This window comes from Phyllopteryx taeniolatus, chromosome 12 (assembly GCF_024500385.1).
Source record: "Phyllopteryx taeniolatus isolate TA_2022b chromosome 12, UOR_Ptae_1.2, whole genome shotgun sequence".
Taxonomy (NCBI): Eukaryota; Metazoa; Chordata; class Actinopteri; order Syngnathiformes; family Syngnathidae; genus Phyllopteryx; species Phyllopteryx taeniolatus.
The window spans coordinates 17,812,816-17,828,153 of NC_084513.1; the positions used below are offsets into that span (position 1 = coordinate 17,812,816).

The window sequence follows — 15,338 nt, forward strand, 5'->3', positions numbered from 1 at the left end:
GTGCAAATGGATGTTTATCGTCAAAATCAATGCTACGATTCACTTCCTGCATCGATGGCAGTTTCTGATACAGAAATGCTTCATGCTATTCATCAAATATCAGAGGCCCTCGGCAGCAATGAACGCTCCAACGTTTTCTACTTGTGCGAGACTTCGGACACAGATAATACAGCAGCCCATGTGAAGGAGACGCTTAAGTCCAAAGTCACAAGTTATGACAAAGGGCATCTGTTTTTGGCTGAGCTCATGGTGCATTTGAGGAGGTATGACCTCCTCAGGCAGGTGTTTGGGTTCAGCAGGGATGAGGTGGAGAGAGCTTTGAGATCCAGGCGGGTTCTCCCCAGATTCAGGTGAGTGACACATTATTATTATTATTATTATTATTATTTTCGTTTAACACTTGAAAAATGTTCCTAGGTGTTTTAACAGGACAGTTCGGGTTCATTTGACAGTAAGAAAAACACCGTAAATATCAATCTTTAACCCAGAAATGTGATGGCTTTTCTTAAAGTGACCCAAAATATACAATTTTATTTTTCGCAAAATGTCTCCATTTCTCATATTACGACTTAATTCCTGTAATATGACTTTATTCTCGTAAATGTAGGACTTACTTCCTCTTTTGTACTGTAAGAACTTTGTTTTCGTAAAACTGCGACTTTATTCTTGCAAGTTCAAAACGTTTCTCTCCTTAATATTACAGGTATACTTTTCTAAAATAACTACATTTCTCCTCATTTTAAGACTTGATTCTCATATTACAACTGCTTTATTGTAATATAGCTTCTACAGGTAAAATTACAACTTATTTCCTCTTCATCAGAATCATCTTTATTTGCCAAGTATGTCCAAAACACACAAGGAATTTGTCTCCGGTAGTTGGAGCCGCTCTAGTACAACAGACAGTCAATTTACAGAAAACTTTGGAGACATAAAGACATTGACAAAAAACAATTGTGCAACTAGCACTTAGAGCAGTTCGAATGGCTAATATCGCAATAGTCCGGTGCAATGACCATTGTGCAAAGGGCACTGAGACTTCAAGGAGTGTATGCGGTTTAAAGTGACGAGTAGTGCGATAATCTGGGACAATGATAATATCAGGCCCTTTGTCACCCCCCCCCCCCCCCCCCCTCATAATGTAGTCATTGTGTCGTCAGACCGTTTTCTTGTAAAACTACTTTGCATAAAATTTCCACTTCATTCTTGTGAAACTACATCTAAATATCAATCTTTAACCCAGAAATGTGATGGCTTTTCTTAAAGTGACCCAAAATATACACCAAGATGTTTCTACCAAAATGGATTTTATATTTACCAGTGTGTTTTTAATCAAGGGAAATGGTGGGAATGTTGCGTGTGCAAAAGGGAGCTTGAAATAAATCAATAAAGATTTACCCAACCCCGATTTACTCACCTGGGGTGCGGCTTCGGTCTATGGTGCATGGAGGCGAAGGCGACGCCACAGAGGGAAGCGAGCCGGCATCCAAGTGAAGCTCCGCAAGAGAGGATACAGATTGGCGTTTCCGTCGATCCACCTCGCGAATCTACGCTCCCTTCCCAACAAAATGGACGAGCTTCATCTTCTGACAAAGACCAGTAAAGACTTGGGACGTTCCGCCGCCCTGTGCTTTACGGAGACTTGGCTTTGTGAACGCATCCCTGATGGCGCAGTTATGCGTCCCGGCTTCCATCTTCACCGGGCAGACCGCGTCATGGAATTATCGGGGAAAACAAAAGGCGGCGGGATGTGCTTCTGTATCAATGAAAAATGGTGTACGGAGCTCACCGACCACCATCACACCTCTGACGTCTGCATTGACCATCCACGAACAGGATGTGAGACACATATTCATACAACAAAAGATCAACACAGCGGCAGGCCCAGACCTTGTGTCCCCATCCTGCCTCAAAGTCTGCGCGGACCAGCTCGCTCCAGTCTTGACACAGATCTTCAATAGATCCCTGGAACTGTGCGAAGTACCATCCAGTTTCAAACGCGCCACCATCATCCCAGTCCCCAAGAAACCTGCAATCTCGGGCCTGAATGACGACAGGCCTGTCGCCTTGACATCTGTGGTCATGAAGTCCTTTGAAAGCCTCGTGCTGGACCACCTGAAGAGCCTCACGGGTCCCCGGCTGGACCCCCTGCAGTTTGCCTACCGAGCAAACAGGTCTGCGGATGACTCGGTCAAAATGGAACTGCACTTCATACCAGAACACCTCGACGGTGCAGGGACCTACGCGAGGATCCTCTTTGTGGACTTCAGCTCTGCGTTCAACACCATCATGCCTGAACTCCTCACCTCCAGGATTCTCCAGCTCAGCCATCTGCCAGTGGATTTACAGCTTCCTGACGGGCAGGACACAGCAGGTGAGGCTGGGGGTGGCCACCTCATCTACATGCACTACCAGCACCGAGGCGCCCCAGGGTTGTGTCCTGTCGCCGTTGCTCTTCTCTTTTTACACGAACGACTGCACCTCAGCGCACCCGACTGTCAAACTCCTGAAGTTTGCAGATGAGACCACAGTCATCCGCCTTATCAGAGATTGTGTCGAGTATATCTGAATGTTTACTATGGAAATTAGCCCCATTGTTATGTAACTGTGGAGTTTGCGTGCCTGTGAGTATTCGGCTTCATCCAGGTCCTTTCATTTTCAGGACATTTTTTGCATTCCAAAAGAATGATGCCATTCCAAAAACACAACTCTGCTTACTTTTTGGCTTTGACACGATAGCTCTTAGGCGCCCGTTTGGGACCCGTTCTGGATCATTGGCCAGCCTAGCTGCCACATAATTGGCAAATAAACTTGTTGTAAGGGCGGTTATGTAAGGTGCAGCCACGATTGCATAACCGTGGGATGGAACGGCTCGCTCACAGGCACGTTTTCAGACATAAGCAGACATATTTTGTTTATTTGGATGGGATACTGCACCTTAATAAAACAAATTAAGCAAAATACATGATTCAACTGTAAAAGTGCCAAATTTAGCTGAGGGCTAATTTCCATCTGTAGTTCCCAAAACATAGAAATATGTTGGCAATAGCCCATTAAATACAAAAGTAGCTGAAAGAAAATACAATATACATTAAGAACAACAACAACAACAAAAACCAATAAATAAATAATATAGTTGTGGTTACAAAAGAGGTACTTGGTTGTTTTAGTTCCACACTCAATAGGTAGCCAGGCACTCCAGAGACACAATTATTTGCATACAAGCCATTCAAAATTCGGTTTCCCACAATAGGTTCCTTTTAATGTTCACGTTATTGCAGGTCACGAATGTGTTGTTCCTCCTGTCGTCCCCGCTCCCTCCCGCAGAGTACTGATGGCTTACATAAGTGAGGACATGGCCAAGGAGGATGTGAACAGTGTGAAATTTCTGCTGGGTGACATGCTACCGCGTGAGAAAATGGAAACTGCCAAGGTAAATTGTGCTGGCGGGGGACTTTTGTTGTTGCCACTCGAAAAACATTGAAGTGAACACTCACTTTCGTTTCTGAACATTTTCTCGCTCTTGCAGAACTTCCTGGACTTGGTTCGAGAACTCGAGCACATAGGCAAGGTTTCCCACACAAGAGTGGACCTTTTGGAGGAATGTTTAATGCACGTCGGCAGGGTAGACCTGGCCAAAAAACTCAAGGTGTACAAGATGTCAGGTGAGCGTGTGCAATACTCATTTAGTACTATGTGAACCAACTAAACTACACACAATTTCAGAAATTTTTTTAATAAAAAATTACGCAAGTCCTTTAATCCTTAAAATGCTTGAGACATTATGCAGTTAGTGAGTGAGCTGAAGCCAAGTGCCCAATTAGTTTGACTATATTGGAGTGTATTTCCATGTACATTTCAAGTGACACACATACACCATGGCTGTGGTTACACCGACCGAACAGAATGTCACTTGAATGAACCAGTGTAAATCCAGCCTAAATGTTACCTTGTGTTACGCAATCTCACATACTGTACCCATTTAAAAAAAAAAAAAAATTCAAAATTTGAATGACACTAGTAATAGTGTACTGGTTAAATGATACCTCCATCTTGCTCCTTCCATCTTGAAACTGCTTTCAATCTTTTTGTCTTGCCTCGTGTCATTGATTTCCCGTGTATTTTACATCTGATTTCAGGAAACGTGCCAGTACCTGAGGAAGTGGTGCACCACGCCTGCCAGGTACGATTCATACCGAAACAATTTATTGAAATAAGTATTGGCACACCTGGAAAAACCAAAGTTGCTAGCATACAGTTGTCTAAAATGTCTTTTTAAGATGACAAATTCACTTTCTTTTGTCCTCCTTTTGTCGCTCTATTTCATCAACCTGTGGTGAATTTCAAACATGTCTCTGCTTGCATCTGTGTAGCAGAGTCCAGTAAATCGGTACACATTCACCAGTGACCCCAGAGGAGAGTGCATAATCATAGACTGCGTGGGTAATGATGGAGGTGAGACACTAACCACAGTACATACATTGAAAGACTGTGTTTTGTGTACAGTAGAACTTAGGGCTGGGAACAACTGTACATTATACTATAATTTGATTTGTCTGTTGTGCCCCACCAGAGTTATGCTATTTGTCTTCCCGATAAGCCTCAGTTTCCTTCAAGAACAGTTGTGCCTTGAGATCCAAGCTTAAGTCACTCTGTGACGACGATCGTAACTCAAAACACACTTATCGCGAATGATCTATTCCCATTAAAGTGACTGGAAATGCCGTTAACGTGTTTCAGCCACCCATGTTTTGTTTTAATTTATAATGGCACGGTATAATATTGAACTTAATAAAAACTTACAGTAATGAAATAATAAAATAGAAAGTAAAGAATTAAACAGTTGTGCAACTTTTTTTGCGTGAATTCAATGGACATTGTGCCACTCCTTCTGGTGTGTGTGCGCCCTGGTAAACTGGGGACAATACGACAGCTATACATGAAGCAAACGGTCACAATTACTTAGTAAGGCAGAGAATAAAGAATGTATGCTTGTGAGTATTGTTTATTTCTTCTGTCTACTTGTGTAGTTCCACCATTTGTCTACAAATATCGGTTGCGCAGAGGGCTATAACACCGGGACACTGACGCTATTCGTTAGCCACTCTGTGTTATTATTTTGTTATAAGAATAAATTAAAACTGCTTTAAACACATTTTAACAGTGGTTTGTCTAATGTGCCCTCAGTCAGCGGCGATAGATTCTTAGATGCTATCGAAAATAGATGGATTTATGTTTTTCAATGGTTCTTCATTGACTAATCTCAACTAAAATTGTTGCTTATCCAAATCAGGATCATGAATACCATTCCAGTGACATTTTATTTTCTTCCTCAGAGATGTTGGAGCGCACGTTTAAGTCACTGCACTTCAATGTGACCCTGCACAAATGGCTTAACCTGGTTGAGACTGTCTCAACCCTCAGAGAGGTCTTCCGAAGAAGTCCGGACCACAGCGGGGACGGCTTCGTCTGCTGCATTATCAGCCGCGGTACCGACACTCACCTCCTGGCCACAGACACAAACTGCGAAGGGCTCCGTCTCGAAGATGTCCGCCGCCTTTTCGCCGGTGACGCGTGTTCAGTACTGGTTGGCAAGCCAAAACTGTTCTTCATCCAGAGCTACACTGTATCGGCGGTCCAACCCTGTGCTACAGAGAACCACTGGGATGACGACCTGGAGACGGATGGTGGCGGTGGTCAGTTGAGACCCGATTGTATCCCGTCAGATGCCGACGTGCTCTGGAGCCACTGCTGGACTGAGAACGTCAACTGCAGCGAGGCCAACACCGTTCAATTTACCTGAAGGCTTTGACGGACGCCTTGGTCAGAAGCCAGGGAAGGTACGCAGACATGCGCTACCTGTGAAAAGTTATGGCTTTCGCTTGTAATTTTATTATTAACCTAAAATTCAATATAACCTTTACAGCTGAACTTAATTTGTCCTTCTCTCAACTTTTGAATGCATATCGAACGGTTCTGTTTCAGTGTTTTTTGTTTTGTTTTTTGAACACCTGCAACAAGAAGCTGAGTGACAAAATTTACATTGTTTGATCCATGAACATTTTCAATGACGTCAACTTTAATGCCTTTCTGTGACTCTTCCAGTTTCTCTGTATCTCTGTTGCACCCTGCTGCTGACACTCTGTACTACGCAATAGGGGCCGAAGCCCAAAAACCTGCAACCCATCCCCATAAAGGTTTATAATTGCCTGTAGATGCCACAACATGGTGGCAAAGCACTACTTCAGAATGAAAATGTCAACATGAAGCTCCTCAAATCACTTCAACGTAGTTCCTTGGCACCAAGTTGCCACAAGAAGAAGAAGAATCACCACCTTTATTGTCATGAACATGCATGTATCTTCGCTAATAAGTTTGAGAAATTCGAATGAGCTGATTTCACGTTGCGCGGCAGAAAAACGTTTGTAACTCAGAAATGCGTGGAGGATTTGAATTCCTATTTCACATGTTGACTGAGGCACCATAGAGGCAATATTACATTTCAAATACTAGAAAAAGTTGGTTTGGTAAAATATGGCACCTTTTAAACATTGACCAGTTGAACATGTTTAGAGAAGGTTAAATAAAGTTCACCTGCAATTTTAGGTTCATCCTGAAATTTCAACCGAAAGCCGAACATCCCCTACCTTTTTGTGTGTAGGCTCCGTGTGGTGATTCCATGACTTATTTTCTGTTACTTTTGAGTACTAAACAAGTGTTTGTCTTCTGACAGGAGCAGACATGTGGTTGATCTCCACGTGGCGGTGAATGGAGCAATCTTTGAGCACAACAGCAGGTATCCCGAGGAGCAATACCACATAGACCTGAAACACACTTTAAGAAAAGATCTTTACTTATAGTTTTCCAACTACTTGCTTATTTCATAGCTGTCACGCATATTATTATGGGCCTATTATGGCAGAGCAAGCACTGCCACTAACTGCTGCTGAGCAGATAGTGATAGTGCTTAGGGCTGCAATGAAGCCTAACTTAATATGGCTCATACTAATTAATTATAGCTTGTATATTATTCTTCAGACAAATTGTGGCCCACACTGTTGTATGTACGCACACAAATCTCGGCCATGTTCGGGTCGAAAGTTTTTCTTGTTCTCGTGTTGGCATGGAGATGCAATTCCCTCCCCAAAAATTACGGATAAACTCCCAGGGAGAAAAATAGTCCGTTTTCCCAGCCGTGTTGTTTTGTCATGTGGTAACTGACAGACGTTTCTGCCGTCGAGTTTTGTTTGTCATGCTTCCAAACTTTGTCAAAGTGTGGGAAAATATTAACGCGCCCTTCTGTGTCGATCGAAAGAGGGAGAGCAAATTCGGCCGAAAAAGAAGATTTCGTCTGAGTTCGTAATGCCAGCAAGAGGGAGAGTCTTCCGAAAAAACTCTAAAAAAAAAAAAAAAAAATCTGCGATTAACTCGTCTCTTCCTGACCTGGTTGTCCAAAATGTGTATTTATTTATTTATTTTTTTTACACATGCAGTAGGTGTCTGGGAAAAAAATCCACTTTCGAGTTACATCCATGTTGCTCTGTACTATATATTTTACATGAAGTGAGGCAATATACATGTACATTATTAACACTCCCATAGGAAATATCCCTTGAATGAATTCCTTCCAGGCTCAAGCTGTTGACAAACCAACCTTTGTTACTTGTACATGCAACGTTTTCATTTCATTTTTTTACATTCTGAAATGTCATACAAGTGTAAAGAGAGCCGTAAAATATAACTAAAATGAAGTGAAACAACTCACTATTTGCCCATGGAACGGGAACATGAAGGTGATGTTTTATATACAGTATCTTGCTGGTTTTGTAGTATCCAAGAGCCAAAGTTTCCAATTTACGTGACAAATAATTAGTGTACGTCAAAAATAATTTCTTTTATTGCTGGTGTCAGAAGCAGCCAGACCCTTTTCCTATGTCGCAGCAAATTGCTTTTTGGTTCTAGAGTTGCTCGACTGAGAGACGAGCTTTGTATGTTGGAGTGGAGTTAGTTTAGCCTGGGTTGTTGGCGAAAGAAGTAGAGTGTCTTAACCACGTGTATGTACACACATGACTGGTGCCTTTTTAAAAAAAAATATAAAAAAATCAAAATCAACTGTAAGCCATTTATTTTGAAGGGTCATGTAAAATGGGTTTGAAATAATATTGAACGTATTTAGTAATTTCTATTGCATGCAAACCAGCCGGCATTCCTGATACCGGTTTAGCTGTGGCCAGATAAATGCTAACATTCTGTATCAAAATCTGTGTTTTTACTGCACTTATTGTAACAGCACACACAATTAATGATGCAATTCATTTCAAAAGACAATTTGAAATAAGATTTTAGAAATAATCAAAATAATTTTCCCCAACTCCATAATACATTTTTTGTATTAGTTTAGAAATGATTCCACAGTTGACAAGATGATGATTGTGATATAAATGATTAAAGGTGACTGACTTATAAACCTTTCTGTTTGTGATTTCTTAAAACAGTTAAATGTTTACATTTTAGAAATAAAGACAGGCTTCAGGTTTTGAAGTTTAGTTTTTAGGATGCTGATGGAAAAATGTAAATAAGTTATCATGTGTTGTGCTTTTCTGCTTACTTCTAGTTAGAGAAATGTTTTATCACTTGCGTGCAAAGTTTTCTCCCACAGGATGAGTCATGTGCTTGCAGGTGCAAGGACAAATTTGAGAGGAGTCTTTCTTTGTCTTGATAAGAAGTATATAATTCTTCTACTGTCTGATGCTGATCACATGAGTTGCAACATGCTTGTATGCCCCCACCTTTTTGACATTGTAACTCATATGTAACAAGGGAACTGCCCTAAAGTAATAAAAAGAGAGAATCCGGCAGAGTGAACTCAGGAAAAGGTTTGGAGACTGTAACTAAGTACACTCTTGGCCGTTGTCTCCTTGCAAGTCTGAAAACTACCTCTGTGTCTGTCTTGATTTTTTTTTTTTTTTACAAGTGTTTTAGGTGTCTTGAACCTGACATTTACTTGGTCCTTCGAGCCGGATTCCAACATACCCGACAAATCCAGCGGGCGGGTGGATTGCAGTATAAAGACCATGGCCATGGCGGACTCCATTTAAAGTGAGTCCAAAAGACCCTTTCCGGGACTGAAATCGGCCCGCCAGCTGGAATCCAAAAGGTTGACGGTACTCTGAGAAGACAGACAGGGGTGAGTTGAGTTTTCATTTAAAAAGGTATGAATGAATAAGGAAAAGGTTTGCGAAACCTGAGACAAAAAAAACCTGTGAATACTAGTTAATGGCGGGTCAGACAAGAAACTAGGAAAGTTTCGTGGCGTCGTAGTTAAATTCCGTACAGGACGGCGGAGTCCTCTGACGAACCAGTGTGAATGAAAACGGTTTGAATGAGAGTGTAAACGGGAAATGGGAAATCACTAGGTTTTCCATTCCATACCAAAACAGTGGGTTTGTAAACAGCAGACTTTTGTGGATGCGAAGGCAAGAATTCTCCACCTGAAAAGGTTGAAGTGAGAATTACCACAACAGAAAATTTGAGTTGTTGTCCTACTGAAAAGAAACAGTGTTCTAGACTACCCTAGGTAGTATTACACTGAACCAAATTCTTTCAAATGGGGAAAGGAAGTAGTAAAATAAAAAAACAGGGATACACTGCAGTGTAAAGATTGGAAGTTCATTAAATTACATTAAAAAAAAAAAAGAACAATGGTTTAAAAATCATGTAAAAATTGTCCTAAAGGTAAACCTGTCTTACAAAAAAAAACTTATATAAATGGGCATCAATATTGAGCCATGGTTCAACACGTCTCAACAGGAGGGATGGTAAGACAGATAATATTATACAATTTATGGTTTTAATTCTTATTCCAAAAATTTTGTAGAGCATGTATGATTTGTGCTAGGCATAATCCACAAGGCAATTTGAGGCCCAGGAGAGGTACATTTCCTGCACCTCAATACCCTTTTCAAATAATTCACATGGACTTTATTGAATTAAACCAAAGTGAAGGGAAAAAGTATTGTTTGGTCATCGTTGATGCATTTTCTAAATGGATAGCGCTGTTCCCCACAAAACATCCAGACGCACTAACAATAGTGAAGGCGTTGTGTAAAGACATTATACCGCATGGCCCTTGACATGATCCTTGCCGAAAAGAATGGTGTTTGTGCAATGTTTGGTCCACAATGTTGTACTTTTATTCCCAACAAAACAGCCCCGGATGGAAAAGTAACGAGCGCTACATGGGTTACAAACTTTGGCTGCTGAAATGGCCGATTCAACAGGCGTTTCCAACCCCCCTGGAAGATTGTGGTTTGGAAAATTACAACACCTTGTAATTACATTTATAATTGCTATTGTTACTGCTGTTACTTTGTTTAAGTTCTGCTCACACAAGACGACGTCGTGTCCAGATGGATGAATTATTGATGAAGAATATACAATGGCTTTTCTCTTAGCATGTTACGGGCAGATCCAACTTACATAGATGCAATTGGAATTCCAAGAGGGGTACCTGATGAATACAAATTAGTAGATCAAGTAGCATCAGTCTCAGTCTCATCAATTTTAATATCAATAGCAGTATTTGCTGCAATACTGACATTGTGTGGATGTTGCTGTATTCCATGTTTACGAGCACTTCTGAATAGAGGAATCACCACCGCAATCCAACCTATGAGCAATCGTGCAGAACAAATGTACCCCCTTCTAACAAAACAGAACCAGGATAGTTCTGATGACGATGATGATGGGGAAATGGAGATCGGGACATTGTTTGATTCAGCTGACGAGACCAAATAAAGCATTTCATGTCTTGTGTTCATGATAATGGTCTTACAGCCAAAAATCAGAAGAAGCGGCTACAAAAGAAATGCTTAAACTTAGTACTGTATACGAGTAGTTCCCTTATTTGGGTGCTGTTAAACATAACTTTTAAAAGTAATCTCATTTTAAACCTAAATACATCTGAAATTTCATGTGGTGACAAACATAAAAATAAAATAAAGAAATGAGACTATCACTGTTTGAAAAGTTTGGAGTATTTTATTCGGGATAAAATATACACTTTTCCATCTTACCACAATGAGTCAATATTTGTTTACAATTTATTTAGAGCTTCATTTACAGCTGCCGTTTTCATCAACACACTTTCATCTCATGCTTTCTCACGAATGTGTATTCTAGTGTGTGCTGTCAAAGAGCCTTTCAGAGAATGTTTTTTTCATCACAAGCTGAGCATGAAACTTTCCCCAGTTAGTCATTTTGTGTGTTGAACCAACCTTGCTGTCCTATCTTTAATGAAAGTTAGGTGGCAGATTAAGCAGGCAAAAGTTGACACTGGGGAGAACCAAAGTGTGTCGCCTTGCGTGTTTTTCTAAATTTCCCTTCTGAGTGAATCTTTGACCACAAACTGAGCAGGCAAAAGGTTTCTCCCCTGTGTGTGTTCTTGTATGCCTTATTAAAGTTGTCTTCTGATTAAATGTTTTACCGCAAACTGAGCAGGGAAAAGGTTTCTCCCCAGTGTGTGATCTTGTGTGCCTTATCAAACCAGTTTTCCAAGTGAATATTTTACCACAAACTGAGCAGGCAAAGTGAGTCTCTCCAGTGTGTGTTGTTGTGTGTCTTCCCAGTTGTTCCTTATGAGCGAATCTTTCGCCGCACACAGAGCAGGGAAAAGGTTTCTCCCCAGTGTGTGTTCTTGTGTGCCTTATTAAACCTGCTTTCCAGGTGAATGTTTTACCACAAACTGAGCAGGCATAAGGTTTCTCCCCAGTGTGTGTTCTCATGTGTCTTTCCAACTTTGACTTGTTGAAAAATGTTTTGTCACACTGAGAACATTTGCAGCGTTTGTTGTCAGTGGGAATTGTCAGTTCACCTTTGGAGTGTTCGTCATCAATGTCCGAGGAGTGTGACGTTATGTCGTCACTATCTGACAGTGGAGCTAAGAGGCTGTCTGCTTGTGATCCCCCACAATGGTCTCCATCATCATCATCATCACTCTTTAATGGCAACTTGGTGATATTGGCCTCCTCGAGCCCTTGAATCTTCTGTCCATGTGGACTGATGCTGTGTTCCTCCTCTTCTTCTTTAATGTGGGCCGGCTCTGGATCCTCCTGCTTCACCCAGGAGCTCCATTCCTGCTGCTCAGGAGGAAGATCTTCTTCACTGACATCTGCAGGACACAAGAATACAAGCACACATACAGTGCTGTACAAAGTATTTGACCCCTTCTCAAATTATTATATATTTGCATAGTTTCCCCACTTTAATGTTCAAGATCATCAAACAAATATAAATATCAGACAAATATAACCCAAGTGAACTTACAATGCTGTTTTTAAATGGTGATTTCATTTATTAAGGATAAAAAAAAAACTACCTGGCCCTGTGTGAAAAGGTAATGGTCCCCTAAACCTCATAACTAGTTGGGCCATCCTCAGCAGAACTGAAATCAAACGTTTTCTATAACTGGCAATGACTCTATCACATCGCTGTGGAGATATTTTGGCCCACTCTTCCTTGCAGAATTATTTAAATTCAGCAAAAATGGAGAGGTTTTGAGAATGAACGGCCTTTTTAAGATCATGCCACTGCATTTCAATCGGATTCAAGTCTGGACATTGACTAGGCCACTCCATAACCTTCATTTTTTTTTTTCTTTTTTAAGCCATTCAAAAGTTGACTTGCTGGTATGTTTTTGATAGTTATCCTGCTGCAGAAACCAAGTGCGCTTCAGCTTGAGGTCACAAACTGATTGGTTGAACATTCTGCTTCAGGATTTTCTGTTAAAGAGCAGAATTCATGGTTCAATCAATCATAAGTTGTCCTTGTCCTGAAGGAGAAAAGCAGCCCAAGACCTTCACCCTACCACCACGTTTGACTGTTGGTATGTTGTTGTTTTTCTATCATGCTGTGCTACATTTACGTCAGATGTAACGACACGCAAACCTTCCAAAAAGCTCAACTTTCATCTGGTCAGTCCATATATTCTCCCAAAAGTTTGGGGAGTTATTAAGTTATTTTAATTTATTTATTTTTAATTATTTTTTTTGCCAAAGTAAGACGAGCCTTTTATGTTGTTTTTGGTCAGCAGCGCTTTTCGCCATGGATGCCATTTTTTTCCAAGTCTCTTCCTTATAGTTGCGTCAGTGAACACTACACTTAACTGAGGCATGGGAGGCCTGCAATTCTTTAGAAGTTGTCCTGAGTTCCTTTGTGGACTCCTGGATGAGTCATAGTTTTTCTAACTATTTTTCTCGGTTTTTCTGACAATTTTTTTTCTGAGTTATCGGGACACATCGAACTCACGCAAGAACCTGCGAACTGCAAGTGACTCTTTGCGGACTCCGGAGTAAGCAACATGACTGGTTTATTTAGTTTGATCAAGTTTTATTTTGATATTGGTTTAAGACACTGGGAGATAGTCCTGTCTTTGAGTCACATAGATGGTATTGTTATTAGTCATTAGAAAAATAATTACACAGAAAAACGGGGAAAAAATTTGACAGAAAAATTTAGGACTATAATTAGCCAGAAAAACAAAAAAAAATCATTTAAAAAAAAAAAACAAAGCCCTCAAAAAAAATTACTCAGAAAAACAGGATTTTTTTTTTTTTTTATCCAAGTGACTGCAATACGCTTCCGTAACTTTCTGAAGGATATTTGATTTCCATTTTCAAGATAATGCCACAGTGTGTTCAACTGTTATATCTGCCCAAGGTGGTGACCTTAATGAGTCACAGATTGCATTTTTGTTTGTAGATTGAGTCCATGATTTATTTTGTAACTTGAATATTGAATTTCTTTTGCGCTTTGATGTCAGAGTAAAATGAGAAATTGAACTGCATACATTTCAATTTAAAAAAAAAAAGCTGGAAAATTACTTCTGACCGGTAGTATATCTCTCAATGAACTACTAAGCCGATGCAATATCATGTAGGAATAGTGCTAATGAGCAAATAAAAAGCTGCTAGTAGTGAGAGTGAAAAGTGAACAAACCTGCTTTGTGTAACACATCTTGAGGCTTCTTGAAAGCAGCATCGAGCGGTTGACGTTGTCTCTCGTTCTCCTCTTTTGCTCGCCGAAGTTCCTCCTCGTACTCTTCTTTCACACTCCTTGCACACATTTTCACACGATAACCACCAACCTCACTCGATCTCTGCTTCGCAATGCGTCGCTAAATTTCACCTGAAGCTAAAGAGTGCACCGATGATAGTAATTAATCGGTTTGTTCTCGTACTCGACAATTATATGTACAAAATAAAGAAGAAATTGGATCATGAACGCGAGCTTCGACATCTCGCCGTCTTACTAGCTTATTTTTTAGTGTTCATTCTAGACAAGTACTTCCGCTAGACGAGGCAGTTGGTACAATATACTGCGTTACTGCCACCTGCAGGCGAGGAGGTGTCATTACACACTTCTATTTTCAGTTGCCTGACTTTCAGAAAATGGAGGCTGTCCTGGGCGCTCTCTGTTTGGACACATCATAGTTTGAATGGAAATACAGAGATCATTTCCATTTATAACAATTCCCCACCCCAGAATAAGTATGTGTTTGTATTATGATCAAATCAGCGAGAAGAAGTATAGGAAGAATATTGTAATTAACAGTGTAACAAGAGTAAATTGTTGTGTACATGTGAAGCATTTGTAAGAATCTTCCACTTTACAAAATACACGTGTATGGAAAGCCGTTTGAGCATTTATTCAATATTCTTGTATTTGTGTGGAGTATATAATTTAACTATGGAAAGCATTTTGTTGTATGACAAAAACGCTTTATACTATAGATGATGATCGATTGATTAAATTATTGAAAGAGGAGTGTAAGACGCCATCTACATTAAGGTTAAGAAACCATTTTTAAACAGAAGAGGGGCTGACAAACAACCCAGCCAATCCCTCACATACAGAGCTGTCTTATCATTCTGAAGAGAATCAATATTTTAGCTTCTAAAAAAATAACAAAGCCTGCACGACCATAATAAAAATTGGAGAGAATATTAACAAGGGTGATTCCACCCAAACGACTTGTTGTTGGCAGCAGAGGCGTTGCGTCAATGGATCTTAAAGAATGTTGTTTTGCATCCAAAAAAGAAGATACCAATCGTGGCTGAGGTGTACTTTTAATTTAGGGGGTAAATAGTTGGCTTGACACACCAACACTATCATACTGAGCCTTGGTACATGAACTTATGAAGCCGTCTTGGATGAGAAGCGAAACGTCTTCTGAGACAACCAAAACAGTCCAGTTGCGATCGCCTCGATGTCATGAGAAGACAATGACCTACAGTTGATGAATGAGAATATTCATGGGCAATCTTAATGCAAGAAATCTT

The 15,338-nt window shown here is 40.4% G+C and overlaps 2 protein-coding genes across 2 annotated transcripts; one reads left to right on the forward strand and one right to left on the reverse strand.

Moving 5' to 3' along the window:
• Positions 1-211: 211 nt before the first annotated feature.
• On the forward strand, positions 212-11,017 carry LOC133486459 (CASP8 and FADD-like apoptosis regulator). The gene is given in 10 exon segments (XM_061791625.1): positions 212-350; positions 1,338-2,374; positions 3,282-3,433; positions 3,530-3,665; positions 4,140-4,183; positions 4,374-4,455; positions 5,337-5,759; positions 5,762-5,840; positions 6,734-6,796; positions 8,975-11,017. Coding segments are annotated over 9 exon segments (1,812 nt in total). The 5' UTR covers positions 212-350; positions 1,338-1,665; the 3' UTR covers positions 9,099-11,017.
• On the reverse strand, positions 11,017-14,348 carry LOC133486460 (oocyte zinc finger protein XlCOF6.1-like). The gene is made up of 2 exons (XM_061791626.1): positions 13,996-14,348; positions 11,017-12,169 (listed from the first exon to the last, which is right to left on the reverse strand). The coding sequence occupies exons 1-2, from the start codon at positions 14,120-14,122 to the stop codon at positions 11,292-11,294; spliced, it is 1,005 nt and encodes a 334-aa protein (XP_061647610.1). The 5' UTR covers positions 14,123-14,348; the 3' UTR covers positions 11,017-11,291.
• Positions 14,349-15,338: the final 990 nt, after the last annotated feature.

Excerpts from the sequence above, each read along its gene's own strand:
- LOC133486460 (XM_061791626.1), bottom strand. The coding sequence starts at position 14,122 with ATGTGTGCAAGGAGTGTGAAAGAAGAGTACGAGGAGGAACTTCGGCGA. Across the intron at positions 12,170-13,995 it reads AGATGTGTTACACAAAGCAG|ATGTCAGTGAAGAAGATCTT; the intron begins GTTTGTTCACTT and ends TGTGTCCTGCAG.